The 13,980-nt window shown below is 43.0% G+C and overlaps 1 protein-coding gene across 3 annotated transcripts; it reads left to right on the top strand.

The window, feature by feature from the left end:
* Nucleotides 1-3,537: 3,537 nt before the first annotated feature.
* Nucleotides 3,538-12,424, top strand: LOC117756054 (SKI family transcriptional corepressor 1 homolog-B-like). Of its 3 annotated transcripts, none has more exons than XM_034576358.1 (8): nt 3,538-3,741; nt 4,852-6,640; nt 7,232-7,307; nt 7,399-7,470; nt 7,643-7,705; nt 8,614-8,688; nt 8,831-8,905; nt 11,198-12,424. In XM_034576358.1, the coding sequence occupies exons 2-8, from the start codon at nt 4,862-4,864 to the stop codon at nt 11,290-11,292; spliced, it is 2,235 nt and encodes a 744-aa protein (XP_034432249.1). In that variant the 5' UTR covers nt 3,538-3,741; nt 4,852-4,861; the 3' UTR covers nt 11,293-12,424. The 3 variants fall into 3 exon arrangements, with proteins under 3 accessions (XP_034432249.1, XP_034432240.1, XP_034432255.1); XM_034576349.1 differs by having other exon boundaries at nt 11,195-12,424; XM_034576364.1 differs by lacking the exons at nt 7,399-7,470; nt 7,643-7,705; nt 11,198-12,424 and adding an exon at nt 9,546-9,825.
* Nucleotides 12,425-13,980: the final 1,556 nt, after the last annotated feature.

The following is a 13,980-nucleotide window of genomic DNA, read 5'->3' as shown; positions in this document are numbered from 1 at the left end:
AACAGAGGGGATGTGGTGGGGGGGGGGGGGGGGGGGGAGCTGCTGGAGCAAAGGAAGTGAAAACAGACTCAGATCTTGAGGAGGAGCAGAACATGAGAACTTGTATTTGATGGTGGGAAAACAAGATAAATGTCACATTAATGTTTCTTTTTTAGTTTAAAGACTTTTTGCTCCTGAGTGAAAGTCGTGGTTCAATCTCTTTAATGAACAGATAATTACAGGTGATAATAAAACAAAACATTTGAGGTTACAGCTACTGCACAGTGCATACAGAATATATCAAAATATATATATATATATAAGACCTATTGGACTTTTGTCATATTTTTATTGATGATAATTATGAATGTGGTTTTATCGCCAGCGTCCACAGTGTCTCCAGTCTTCTGTGGCACAAACGTGCGTAAAATTACGCAAATGACGCGTAAATCGGACGCGTATGGAACCTTATTTCCTCCCGTCGTTGTTGAATTATCCATCAGGTCTGAGGTGACTCGTAAAGTTTCAAACCTGAGGCGCATGAATATTTCAGGTGCGAGGTTTGTTTAAACAATCGAGCGCATATGAATGAGGCCCGAGTCGTTTGTATCCAGCGGTAATAACAGAGAGGCGCCTAAAATTACCGCTGAAATGTCTAATTAAAAACTCCGCGCTGCTGATCCAGCCGCGTCAGGCTCACGTTTCCCCGGAATAAGGAGCGACAATGGCCGCATTCAAGTCGGCGGCGTAAATAATTAAAAAGAGAGGAATAATTACAGTATAAACTTGTAATTATTGGCGGGGGCTGCAGGGGGAAGCCTCTCCGCGGTGAAAGAGGAGAGGATGCGCTCAGGATCAGGTTCAGCATCAATATTGCAGGGAGGTAAAGCTGGCGCAGCTCGGACTCGAACACAGGCTGATGGTGCTTCACACACACTCATCTCACACACACAAACACACACACACTCACACACACTTTTATATAAACCATTGGATGGTTTCTCTCCTTTGGCGGATTCATAGAATACCTCAGTCTGGATGCAGGGCCGGTGTTAGATTATCTGGGGTCCACTGGCTCCTCTCTCAGCCTCGTCTGTGAGGATTTACAGCCTCTTATTCTAATGTGACACTAAACTGAACGACTCTTTCAAGCTGCTTTCAGACAGACACGCACTGAGTTCTGGACATTTTACTGAAGTTGTCCAGAGGATGCAAATATTGGTGTTGATGTGAATTTCACCAGCTTCATCTTCTGTTTGTTTAGTTTCTTTACCTGCAGAAGAATGAAGTCATACAGAAGAAGGTTGTGAACTTTGGTACTTTGGTCGTCAGCAGGAACATAACTCGAGGTTGGTGATTGTTTGGTGCAGCGTGAGACTGACGCCTGAAAAAGGTCTACGGCTGAAATGTTTCTCTTAGTAAATCAACTTTTTTTAGTAAATCAATTTTTTTTTATTTCTTTAACTTTGATAGCTAATACACTAAACTTTTTTTGTCACCAGCCATTAATACGACCGTTGAATTGAATTGGTGCCCACAGCAGGAGACGTTGCATATAGATGTGAACAATTACTGTAAAAAAATTCATTACCCACCCTTTTGTGATGTGACAGTAAGTTACAATTTGTTAAAAATCACAGTTTGGGTTAAAATAAGTATCTTGTTAAGGTTCATTGTCACCTTTCTTCCCTTGATCCCCGTCATAATTACTACTACCACCAGGGGGTGTAGTATTTGAGACATATGTCTCTTTAAAATAATAATAAAGCTTGATTCTAACTCGCCACTTATCTTCTCGACTGGTACATAAAATAACTGTTAATGTTAACTTTAGCTTTGTAGTAATTTAGATTTATGTATAATTTATTAAATGTTAGAAAAAAACAGAAATTGCTAATCGGTCTCTAAATATCAGGTGAACATATTGAAATGATTTTATTTTTTTGTTTATCGTCAGTCAAACATTCAAAGATGTTGAATTTATTGTCATAGAAAAAATCTAATATTTGAGAAGATGGAAACTTTTAGCTAATTTAATCTGAATTGTTTTTATATTTCTGTATCAGGCGACTAATCGATGAATCCTTCCAGCTTTAGAGGAGCAGGTGAGTCAGTGTCACTGTCTAATATTATGAAGCTGTCATGAAATGTGAGGCTCAATTGGGGCCCAATGACCATTTTTAGCTCCTGAGCCCTGCAGGACGTGAATCCGGCCATGAAAGGGACGAGACATTTTCTTTTAAGTGACATCTTTATTAACGGAGAATGACAAATGACTAACTTTTATATTTTCAGCATGGATGCAGCCTCCACAATAAAACCAGGTAGGATGAAAAAAGAGCAGATGGTTCTGTCAACAAATTTTAGTATTTGTTTTTTTTTCATTGTTCTTTTATTCCTAAAGGTGTCAATACTTGTATTTGTTCTGTACGTTGAAGCCTGGTTACGCCACTGATCTGGTTATTAATAATGAATTAAGATCTTAAAGGCAACAAATGGGCTGAATATGTTTTCCCTTTTTGCATTTACAGAGTGTGTGTGTGTGTGTGTGTGTGTGTGTGTGTGTGTGTGTGTGTGTGTGTGTGTGTGCGTGCGTGCGTGCGTGCGTGCGTGTGCGTGTGTGTATATAAGAGAGAGAGAGTGACGTGTGGCCTGAGGCATCAGCTCATCGCAGATTCACTTCATTTCCAAATCATTGAAAACAAACGCTCACAAATTATTTTCTAAGCTGATGAATAAAAAAGCCTCCAAATACAAACCATCTTATATTTGGTTTGTTTGTTTATTTGAATTCCTCCATCTCTTCTTCCTCTTCTTCCTCCTCTTCCTCCTCTTCCTCCTCTTCCTCCCTTCTCCCTCCTTCCATCACAGAGGCCTCGGATTGATTTGCCTGGCCGCTGTGGAAGCCTAACAGATGGTGGTGTAACTTGATAAATGAGCCCGGGCCTTTTGTCATTCTTCTTCCCCTCCATCGTGCCACTCGTGCTGCCTCTGTTTGTCAGCTCGCTCCTGCTGCGGTGGAAATAATCCTCCATACACACTGTGCGTGATATAGGCCAGTTATAGCCTGGTGGTTCCCAATGTGGGGTCCGGGGGCCCCCTAGAGGGTCCATCCTTGACGGGGGTCCAGGAGGAGGAGGAGAGGGGGTGAGGATGATTTTCATTATTAGGATTGTACTATTTGATTGCAGATTTTTTGGTTTGATTATTTGATAATGCTTTTTCTGTTAATTATAACCTATCTGTGATAATAAATAGTTTTTAATTGGAGGTCAGCAGGGCCCTAATTTGGTGTGATGTTTTTTTTTTTTTCTGGTCACGTTTGTGCGTAAAAGATGCACTTGCAAATTAAAACTGGTGTGTAGTAGCTCTGCACGCGAGGTGTGTGTGTGTCTCTAGTGTGTGTGTGTGTGTGTGTGTGTGTGTGTGTGTGTGTGAGTGTGTGTGTTTGTGTGTGTGTGTGTGTGTGTGTGAGAGAGAGAGAGAGAGGGGAGGGGGAGAGAGAGAGCGAGAGATGCCATGTGCTCCGTTTCTACTCGCCATTTACCTCCCCGGGCTCCTGCAGGATGGAGGTCCTGTCTGCTGCTGCTGAAACAAACTGAAATTAACTGACTCCAGCTCCGAGTCTCTGCTGTCACCGCCTCGTCTTCACCTCCTGGACTCACTGGGCTTGAATTTACATTTTCTCTATTTTCACACTATTTATCACCATTTTTCCTTCCTGAACCCCACTGGAGCGTGTCGCCTTTTACGCAGAGAAAGGTATGTTTTTTTGTTGTATTTTGTTCATAATTAATAACCAGGAGCTGTGTTCGTTGTGTTGTGTTTATTTAGCCTCACATCTAGAGGCATGTCGAACACTGGCTATCAATTGATCTCAAATAGTTCCTATTCACGTCAGTCATTTAAGGAGAATCGATACAGCGGCCGCGGGCTGTTCACGCGCATTTCCGCGGCCTGCGTAAAGTGTCTGGAGGCAAAAAGTAAGTATGCGCAGGAGAATGTGAGATAGGCCCGCTTCAACCTAATTCCGAGCAACTGGCTCCGGCTAATCTGCGCAGAAGCTTTAATTATATATAGGGCTGGTCTTTTATTAACAATGCGAAGACGCACGCCTGGATCTGTGTAATTATCGGGAAAGCAGCTTACGCTTGTTCTTTTCCTCTCCGCTAAGCGCATTGCTGCAGCTCAGGATGCATCTTCCTTCTGCCCTGATCCGCGCGTAAGGATCTTATGTGGCTCTTAAGCAGTTGCCCCATAAGTGCTGAGCTGATTTTGAGGATAAGGAGGAGCAGAGGATCCACCGCCGCCGCTCAGGATCCTGGATAACCTGGATAACCTGAGCGAGGAGGCCGAGGGACGCACGGAGGAATGAGACGAGAAATAATTAACCACACGACTGATTGATTTCACTTCTCACTGTCACCTCATGCAACACAGCCCGACGTTAGTTATTATTCTTTTATTTAAAATGGATCAGAATATCATCATTATTCTTATTATCCTTATTATTATTATTATTATTATTATTATTATTATTATTATTATTATTCCCTATAAACATCCAAATTAAAATACATTTTTAAATACTATAATTGTAATTATATATTATTATAACTGTAATATAATTGTATAATATTTTATAATAAAGCCTTTAATTAATTGTTACTTTATTATAAGTAATTTATTTTCCTTTTACCTGATTTATAAAAACATCATTCTTCCCTAATATGACTAAGATTTTTTATTTTTCTATTTCAGTGTTTTTTGTTTGTTGCAGTTTTAATTCACCCAAACTGATTAATTGCAACGTGTTGGAGTGAACAGGTTATTTCTCCTCCGGTTCACTGTAGTCTCCTCTCTGACTCGCAGGCTTCCAGGGATGGAGTCGATGCCCGGACAGCTTCGAGACGCGGGACGAGACGCCAGCTCTTCCCCGAGGTCCAAGCAGGACGCACCGAGCTTCTCCAGCAGCCTGAAGCCAAACCAAGTGAGCGAGACCTCCTTGTACGGGGTCCCCATCGTGTGTCTAGTCATTGACGGGAAGGAGAGGCTCTGCCTGGCGCAGATTTCCAACACGCTGCTGAAAAACTACAGCTACAACGAGATCCACAACCGCCGGGTGGCTTTGGGCATCACCTGCGTGCAGTGCACCCCGGTCCAGCTGGAGCTGCTGCGGCGCGCCGGGGCCATGCCCATCTCCTCCCGGCGCTGCGGCATGATCACCAAGCGGGAGGCCGAGCGGCTCTGCAAGTCCTTCCTGGGGGCGCACAGCCCCCCGAAGCTGCCGGAGAACTTCGCATTTGACGTGTGTCACGACTGCGCCTGGGGCTGCAGAGGCAGCTTCATCCCCGCCAGGTACAACAGCTCCAGAGCCAAGTGCATCAAGTGCAGCCTCTGCAACATGTATTTCTCCCCGAACAAGTTCATCTTCCACTCGCACCGCACCCCGGAGTCCAAGTACCTGCAGCCGGACGCGGCCAACTTCAACTCGTGGAGACGCCACTTGAAACTGACGGATAAAAAACATTCTGACGACATTAACCACGCGTGGGAGGATGTAAAGGCCATGTTCAACGGGGGGAGCAGAAAGAGGACTCTGCCCATGGGCGGCTCGTCCATGTCGTCGATGAAATCACAGGCCTCGTCCAGCTTGGCCCGAACCAGCTCCCCGGAGATCCCCCACAAAACTTTACGGTGCGACGAGGACCAGGGGAACACTAACCTGAGTCTGGCGAGCGGCGCACGGAGCTACCCGATCATCCCAGTGCCCAGCAAGAGCTTCGGCATGCTCCAGAAAATCCCCCCGCCTCTGTTCCCCCATCACCCCTATGGCTTCCCCAGCTACGGACTGTGTCAGAAAAAGAGTGATGGAGTCCCTGACCCGAACAAACCCACTGTGCCCGGGATGTTCTGGCCTGGCGCAAAGGACACCCTCTACCCTGCCTTCCCCATGTTCTGGCCCACACCCGGCGGCCTCCCCCTGCCGCCGTACCCGGGCTCCCCACCCAAACCTCTCCCTGAGCTGCCCGGCGTCCGGCAGGGTGAGCTCGACCTATCTGACCAAAGTGACCGGGGAGCGAACACACCCAAAGACACCAGCTCCCACCACCCCCACCACCAGCAGGACGGCGGGGAGCGCTGCCCCAGCTCCCAGTCCTCATCCACCAGGAACGACGAGGACAAATCCGGGGACGAGACCCCCCCGAGGAAGATCAGCTACATGTCGGCCTTCAGACCCGTGGGCAAAGACGCGGAGACCATCGCCAAACTATACAGCAACCGGGACAGCTACAGCGTGCGTCCTGGCTACTTGTCCCCGGATTTTATCAGCGAGAGCTCCAGCTACAGATCGCTATCCCCGGACCGGGACAGCGTGGTTGACGAAGACGACGACGACCTGGACGTGGATGTGGAGTCCAACCGGGGACTGGACGAGGATGAGCCCATCCGGATCTCACCGGGAGGGGACCACCGTGACTCCCCTGTGCCGGAGCGCGTCTCCTCGGGTGCTGAGGAGAGCCAGGAGCAGCCGGACGCCTCCAGCCCCGGAGCATCAGCAGCATCAGCATCAGCATCAGCAGCATCACCGGAGGAGAGCGCGCACACTGGGTCATCAGACGAGGACAGGCAGATGCGTAATGGCTCTCCTCTTCATGAAGTAAGATTAGATTAAATGAAACTTTAATGATCCCCGTGGGGGAAGTTGAATTGTCGCAGTGGTGGAGAATATGATGGAGAGTTTATAGAAGAGAGGAGGGGGGTCGATCAAAATGTAATCAAGATCAAGTGAAGTGGAATTTAAAAAAAGATAAAGGTGTTTGATGGACGTGTGTCGAGGTTAATAAGGAAACCTGGTGATGGGAGAAAGTGTCTCTGTCCTGCCGAGGTGCCATTGCGCAAGGCAACAAGGCCGCTGTTTACCTCTGATCCATCAACCAGCCTCCATCTTAATTTACACTGATGTTTCTGCAGCTTTGAATCAGGATAATTAAACTATAAAACCCTAATTTATCCTGATTTATTTTTGATGCATTCATATTAACATGCTCCCCTCCTCCTCTTCAGACACATGAGATATTTGACCACTTCAGGCTGTTCCAGTGTTTTCATGTCGGAATCACTCACATGCAGGCTCCGTGTTTTTGTTCCCGAACAACCGAGGTCTCCAATTAAGTGAAGAACCGCAGCAAATGACGTGTAATTGCTGCGCGTTGTTAAAGGGCCGCATGTGTGCGCTTGGTTTTTGCAGGTGTACGCTCATGAAAAGGAAAAGGAGCCTTCGTCCTTTGGGTCCAAACAATCGAGCAGCCCGCGCAGATCCAACGGTAATTATTTACCCCCAATTTATCTCATTGGTCACTGACGCAAATTGAGGCGTTTTGTCTGAGAGATATTTTGCGCTTGTTTTGGGTGCAGGAGCTCATCACGTGTCTGAGATACACAACCAACGCACTGCAGCAGCCTATCAGGAGCACAGGGGCAGACAAGGTTTTTAAATGATTACATTCAGACCAATTACCAATTAAAATATAGAATAAATACCAGTTTGATCTCTTTTAGCTTTCCTCATGTGTGTCCACAGACCTCTTTCACATTATGGTATTCACGGAGATGACTTAATTGCAGGTTTAATTGCGTGTTTTTGTTGTTTTTCGCGCAGCCGATGGGGCTTTACGCATCGACATCAGCGTGCATGAAAGAGATCTGGAGAACATGGCGAAAGGTAAGAGGCTGTTTTCCAAAGCAAATAAAGCGGAATTAGCAAAAAAAAAGGAGGCAGGTGATTAATTATTCCTGTTTTCGTTTTCATTTGGACGCCAACAGGCCCGTGCACCACATTTAAATACGATGTGTTTGTTATTTTTAAACGTAAGAAATTACATTTAATCATGACCTAATTAAATAGAAATGTTAGATTTATATAAACACAACGTTTAACTGAGTAAAATCATTAATTGTTGAAGATAAAATAAGAATATTCATACCTCACGTACATGTTCGTTTTCATCCGCTAAAAGCCCAGAGCTGACGTGCCAAAACCTAAACAGTGAATTTACATTTTCAAGGCCTAAAGTGTTTCCATAGTTGTTAACCACTTAATCACGAGATGTGGGGGTTTTGACTTATTATTGTAAGAGGAAATCGTTTAGAGGCTATTAATATTTTAAGGAACAGAGCCATAACCCCGAGGCTCGGCAGCTAATTATTTTACAACGCTTGGAAAAACCCTGGGACTCCATTATTATCGTCTCAGGCTCCAGGCAATGCATGGCAATTACTGTGGCAGCCAGCGAGAGCAAAGCAGGGAAACGGTTTGTTATCCAGGATGTAAACGCACCTGAAGTCGCTTTGCTTTGCTGACATGGATCCGTGTGCGCAAGAAATTCAAAATGTATCATAGGTCAAATCAAACCGATGAGGACAGAGAAGGTGCTTTTCATATATTTGGTGGTTAATTCTCATCCCTGATGGTTATTAATAAGCTCTGTGTGTGTGTGTGTGTGTGTGTGTGTGTGTGTGTGTGTGTGTGTGTGTGTGTGTGTGTGTGTGTGTGTGACAGATGGGGAGTGTTTCAGTGGGTTTTGGGGAATTATGATTCTTTAACTGACATGTTTTTAAATTTCTTTGCAGAGGAGTTGCAGAAGCAGCTCGTGGAGCAAGTGGAGCTGAGGAAAAAGTTGGAGAGAGAATTTCAGCATTTAAAAGGTAGGAGCAAAGTGAGTCTGAGTCAAAGTCACAGGATCCTAGAAGAAGAGTTGGGTCATTGTTTGTCCTTGAGAATCCACGAGTGTCTTTGCATTCATCAATGTCACAGAGTTTGCATCTGACGTGGCCTTCGGTTCTTCAGATAATTTCCAGGATCAAATGAAGCGTGAGCTGTCCTACAGAGAGGAAATGGTCCAGCAGCTGCAGATTGTTCGAGGTTGGTGTCTCTCTAAACTTTGCTCCTTCGTAGATCCTGACTGTAAAGAGGATGTAGATCAATGCTCTTTATGGGAAAATACAATTCAAAATGAGCGTTTGAATATCATAGGCCTCATCAATCAATCGGAAACCAACATGCAAAAGGAAAAGTGACACTTGCATATTGAAATATTGACCATTTGTGTGCAGCCTTTTTCCTGTAAACTCCGTATCTTTTTTCTCCTCCTGCTGTTGAATTATGCGTTTTCTTTTTTTTATTGTGAGATATCAAAAGGTGAACCTGACACCCCGTTGTTTTGTATGCAAAGGTTATTTTCTCCTAAATCATGCTCTGGAAAATTGAAAAGACAGCCCATTATGTGGCACTGTATCAGTTACATGCACGAGACAGCAACTAATGCCAGCCGTTAAAGGATTGGTTTAATGTTACAGTAGTTTAAATACAGGGTTCAAGTACACGGAGGGGTCACTCCAAATACCATAGGGGCGAACAGCATACATTACATTATCCTTCACTTCACATGCTACACAGCAGCTCACGTTTTCTTTCTTTTCTCCTTTTGTTCCTTTTTTGTCCAATTTAAAAAAAAAAAAAATTTAAAAAAATTGTATCCGTTTTATTTTTATTTTTTTAATAGACACTTTGTGCAGCGAGTTGGACCAAGAGAGAAAGGCTCGTTATGCAATACAGCAGAAGCTAAAAGGTAAATTGATCTGCTCCAAAAAGAAACATGAACACATGACACTTATTTAAAAACCTACAAATATAAATAATATGCAAGTGCTACTTTTTTTTAAATTGAAAATCTCTTGTGATGGATATTTACAGTGAGACACCATTAAAGGATTGGTTCACATTTAGACTTAAAGCAATATTTACACTGCCAGATGTATATTTAAAGTCCTGTCGGTCACTTTAATTGCTCCTCCTCTTCCTACCATTGAAATCCACAGTTCTTATTCTACGCAGAAAACAAATAAATTTAGCTAAATAATTAAGATATAATATAATATAATAGAAGACAAGATAATTTGAGGCTTTAACAAACGAAATCCGCTCTTTTAATAGTCTTAATCTTTTCTTCTACAAATTTTCCCTTTGTCGTTACTAATATTCCAATGTTGCTCAGCATGGAAACACTTCAATTTGCACTTTAGTGGAAACATTGAAAATAAACTTAAAATATCCTCAAAAAAAGTAATAAAACACGACGTATATGAATCACATGACAACAGACAAACATAAATAGTGTAATTTACAGTTGTTTTCTTCATTGTTTTCACTGTTAAAACTCTGACTGCTGCTCTTTCTAACTACGTCATCTTCTGCAGCGGTTTAATGAACCAACACGTTTAAGAAAAAACTAAACAAAAAAAGCTTAAAATCTGTGACTCGGGCTCTTGAAGGATTTTCTCCCTCATCACTGAGATCATCAGAAGAACAATCAGGACTCGACTGCCAACTTGGCAAAAGCACACAACCGCCCGGGGGCCCCAGATCCCCGGGGGCCTCCAGGTTTACTCCATTTAATTTGAGTCTGCATCATTTGATTAACTGCAAATTTGTCAGAAATGTGTGCGCCGCTGAAGTGTGACTGCAACTAGGACTGGTTCTCCATCCTCCATCTCCTGGGCCTGGTCTCATCAGGGGTTTTCATGAATCTGCTTTAATTCTTTAATTTTGTCGAGACGTTAAATTCTTGAGGCTGTGTAATGCTGTCCCATCATAAAGGAAATGTAAGGCTGCATTCAAAATTTTGAATTTTGAATTTTATATAGTCAATCATCAATTAAATCATCAATCTAATAATAAATGATCAATTTCTTAATTTTTTCACCTAAACATGTTGAATTTATTATCATAGAAAAATGGGAAACTAAAGGAAATTGAGCTTTTATGCTTTAAAATGCACATAACTATTTATAAACCATCAATTATTTATGAGTAATAAATTCATTAACTGCTTCCTGGTTTCTGGGCGTTATGGATATAATGAGATCTCCATATTGGGCTCCATAGGGGCCCCAACAACAAATCTGTGCCCCAGTGCCTCATAACAGGTGAATCCAGTCATGGCATCAATCACAAAAACCAAACAAAGTACATGTGGACGTGTGAGTTTTTACTTTAAGACGCTTTAGAAAATGTGAATCAATCCTTTGACAACCTCTCAGGAGAATAAAACCCAGCTCACATCTCACAGCTGATTAGCTGGACGACAGATTGTGAAGGTGTTCTGTGTGTGTGTGTGTGCATGTCCTCACTGGTGGACCCGTTCCTCCCCAGAAGCTCACGACGCCCTTCACCATTTCTCCTGCAAGATGCTCACCCCTCGTCAGTGCACGGGAGCCTGCACCTTCAAACCCCCGCTGCTGCCTCCATAGTGCCCGGCACGACCCCTGCACCTGACCCCCCAGCACAGCCAAAAAAAAAAAAAGAAAACACACCCACACCCACACACACAGATTCACCTCGAGAGCTCTCATGTGTTCACCTCTCACCTGTGACCCCAGGATTTACCCACCTGCTGTACAGACACACCACTCATCTCAGCACTTGAGCGAAGACGTCGAGGCCTCGCAGAAGATTCTGGCGGCGACGTCTCCTCAGAACAACTGAACTCTTGAGTAAACAAGAGATCAGGATTTACTTCAGTTCATTTTACGTTGCGAAATCAAGGGATTGTCGATCTGAGGCTGCGACGCTGACACCAAGGAGCCTCTCTGTCCGTCTGCTCTTTAGCTATTCTGAAAAGAAGAAAAAAAAAACAATATACATATACATAAATATATATCACGTGACAATGTGCAATGGCTTGTATATTTGTGATATTAAGTTGAAGATGTATCTCATTTATTTAGCTTTTGTTGCTTGTTTGAACATGTTGAGTTTTTACATCTCTGTGTTATTTATCTGTCTTTGCTTTCATGTATTGTTTAGATGATTTGTATGTTGTTAAGCACTTTAAATGGGCAACATTTCTGAATTTGACCATGCCGTCCGATACCAAATTCTTAAAGTAGAGGGATTGCTTTTGTTTGAATGGAGCACATTATTGTGAGCACTTACTTCCGCAGCCGTTCAGGTTTGATATCAAACGTTAAAACACTTTCTGTCACCGAGCTGCGTCTCACACGAACTTTGAAGTGATGATTAAAAGTCTTGAGCCATTTCTAGGTACCATGTACAGTTTACAGTATTTTATCACATAGGTTCCTCTGTTTCAGGGTTTTTTCTATCATCACACGCCTCTGTGAGTCCAAACAGACAAAACCAAAACTTTTTCCTATCATCTGATGGTGTTTTTTAAGACTCTGTATAAAATACACGTTAATTGCCATTCACACAGCTGCTTTTCTTTTCCTCTCATTTGTTGAATTTGGTTTGTTATTTAAAAAAAAAAAAAGAAAAAAATACAAAGAGTCCTTCTAAAAGAAATAAATCCTGGTTTCACAGTCTCGACATAATTTTACCATTCATGTATGTACCCATGTCAATATGAATAAAACGTGAAAGCTACTTTCTGCCTTATATCTTTAATGTGTCTCTCTCTGGTGTGAGCCTGACACCTGCTGGCTCCCGGACAGAACAACTCCTTCTGAGACGGATCATATTTCCTCTCATTGTATTTGAGATCAACATGATCTCTTTCATTAGGCGGCTACATCGGTGCATGACATGTCCAGTCAACTTATAATGTTTGACGTGGAGTCAGGGGAGCAGGCTGATCTAATAGTGAAATCTAATTCTTCTGATGGAGGGACTAATAGATATTGATTACACGGCCCTCGGTCCCTGGATGCTTCGTACTGAGATAGATACTCACATAATGTCACTGACGCACAGTGAATGTTAATGTTTTGTGAAGGTAATTGCCCTCTGTGGCAAAACCAGTTCCCTTTGAATACTAACAAGGTCGAGGCTGAGCCGAGCTGAAGTCCTGAGGCAGCGATCGGCTGCTCTACTGCTTTTTTATTTAAATGTTTAACATCCAAACACAAAACCTGATTCAAGTTGATGTGTGGTGACTGGCAGGGATGGATTATGTGACCATGGGGATAAGTAACACCCTCCTCCTCCTCAGACATATAGAGGAAGACCCACAACTACATGAGTGTGTTTTTCTTAAGGTTCTTTTGTGACTTTTTGTTATTTTGAATCTCTTGTGTTTCTTTGTAGGTGTTTTGCATCTGTTTTTATTGTAGTCTTCCTGACTAGCTGCTTTATCAGCTGGTGTCAGGATAGTGATAGGAGAGACAGGGGATGGAGACGGGTTGACTCCCAGCACACAGTCTGCTTACTGGTTGACAGTTGGCTCTTTACCATGTGATCTACTGGGGCTCGTCTCTCCTGACGCTCTGCACCTCTTTGAGGTCGTTTCGTGTGTATTTGTGTTTGCTTTATGTTTATCTGTGACAATTTTGCACATTTTTTAAAAGTCATTTTGCATCTGTTGCCTTTTTGTGGTGGTTTTATTCATTTTATAGCCTCATGTCTCTTTATCGTCTTTGTCTTTTGTATGTATTTTTTATCTGTTTTGAATCTTTTAGTTATTTTGTGTCTCTAGTGTTGACTTTGCATCTTTCTCTGACAGCTTTGTGTGTCTTTTATAGTTTTGCATCCATTTGTGGTCATTTTTTTTGTTTCTGCATCTTTTTGTAGTTGTTCTACGTCACTTTGTCGTGTGTTTTTTTTTTGCTGTTGTCACAACTCTTCGATCCCCAGGCGTTTGCCCAGCAGGCCTGTTCAGTCATATCTCTATGACGAAAAGTGGAAAGAAATATTTCCTAACCAATGTGATCTTAGGCTTTTCTACATCTATCAAGAAAACTAGAGTCCGTGGTGAGTTTAACGACATTGGGCCTGAAAGCTGCTGACTACTGACATGATAAATTATTTCATTATCGCTTCATAATGGTGCAAATTTAAAATTTAAAGTAGGATTCAAAGAGTTTATCCAAAAAGTGTTCCCACATTGCTCCAGAGTGCAGGTGCTGTACGTGACACCCTGATAATAAACTACATGCAAACATGAGAAAATATGCATGTGTCTCATTACCACACTTCACACT

This window comes from Hippoglossus hippoglossus, chromosome 3, assembly GCF_009819705.1.
Source record: "Hippoglossus hippoglossus isolate fHipHip1 chromosome 3, fHipHip1.pri, whole genome shotgun sequence".
NCBI lineage: Eukaryota > Metazoa > Chordata > Actinopteri > Pleuronectiformes > Pleuronectidae > Hippoglossus > Hippoglossus hippoglossus.
Note: the sequence above shows the minus strand (reverse complement) of the source record. Positions and strands in the feature narration are given on the sequence as shown.

Excerpts from the sequence above, each read along its gene's own strand:
- LOC117756054 (XM_034576349.1), top strand. The coding sequence starts at position 4,862 with ATGGAGTCGATGCCCGGACAGCTTCGAGACGCGGGACGAGACGCCAGC. Across the intron at positions 6,641-7,231 it reads ATGGCTCTCCTCTTCATGAA|GTGTACGCTCATGAAAAGGA; the intron begins GTAAGATTAGAT and ends TGGTTTTTGCAG. Across the intron at positions 7,308-7,398 it reads CAGCCCGCGCAGATCCAACG|GAGCTCATCACGTGTCTGAG; the intron begins GTAATTATTTAC and ends TTTTGGGTGCAG.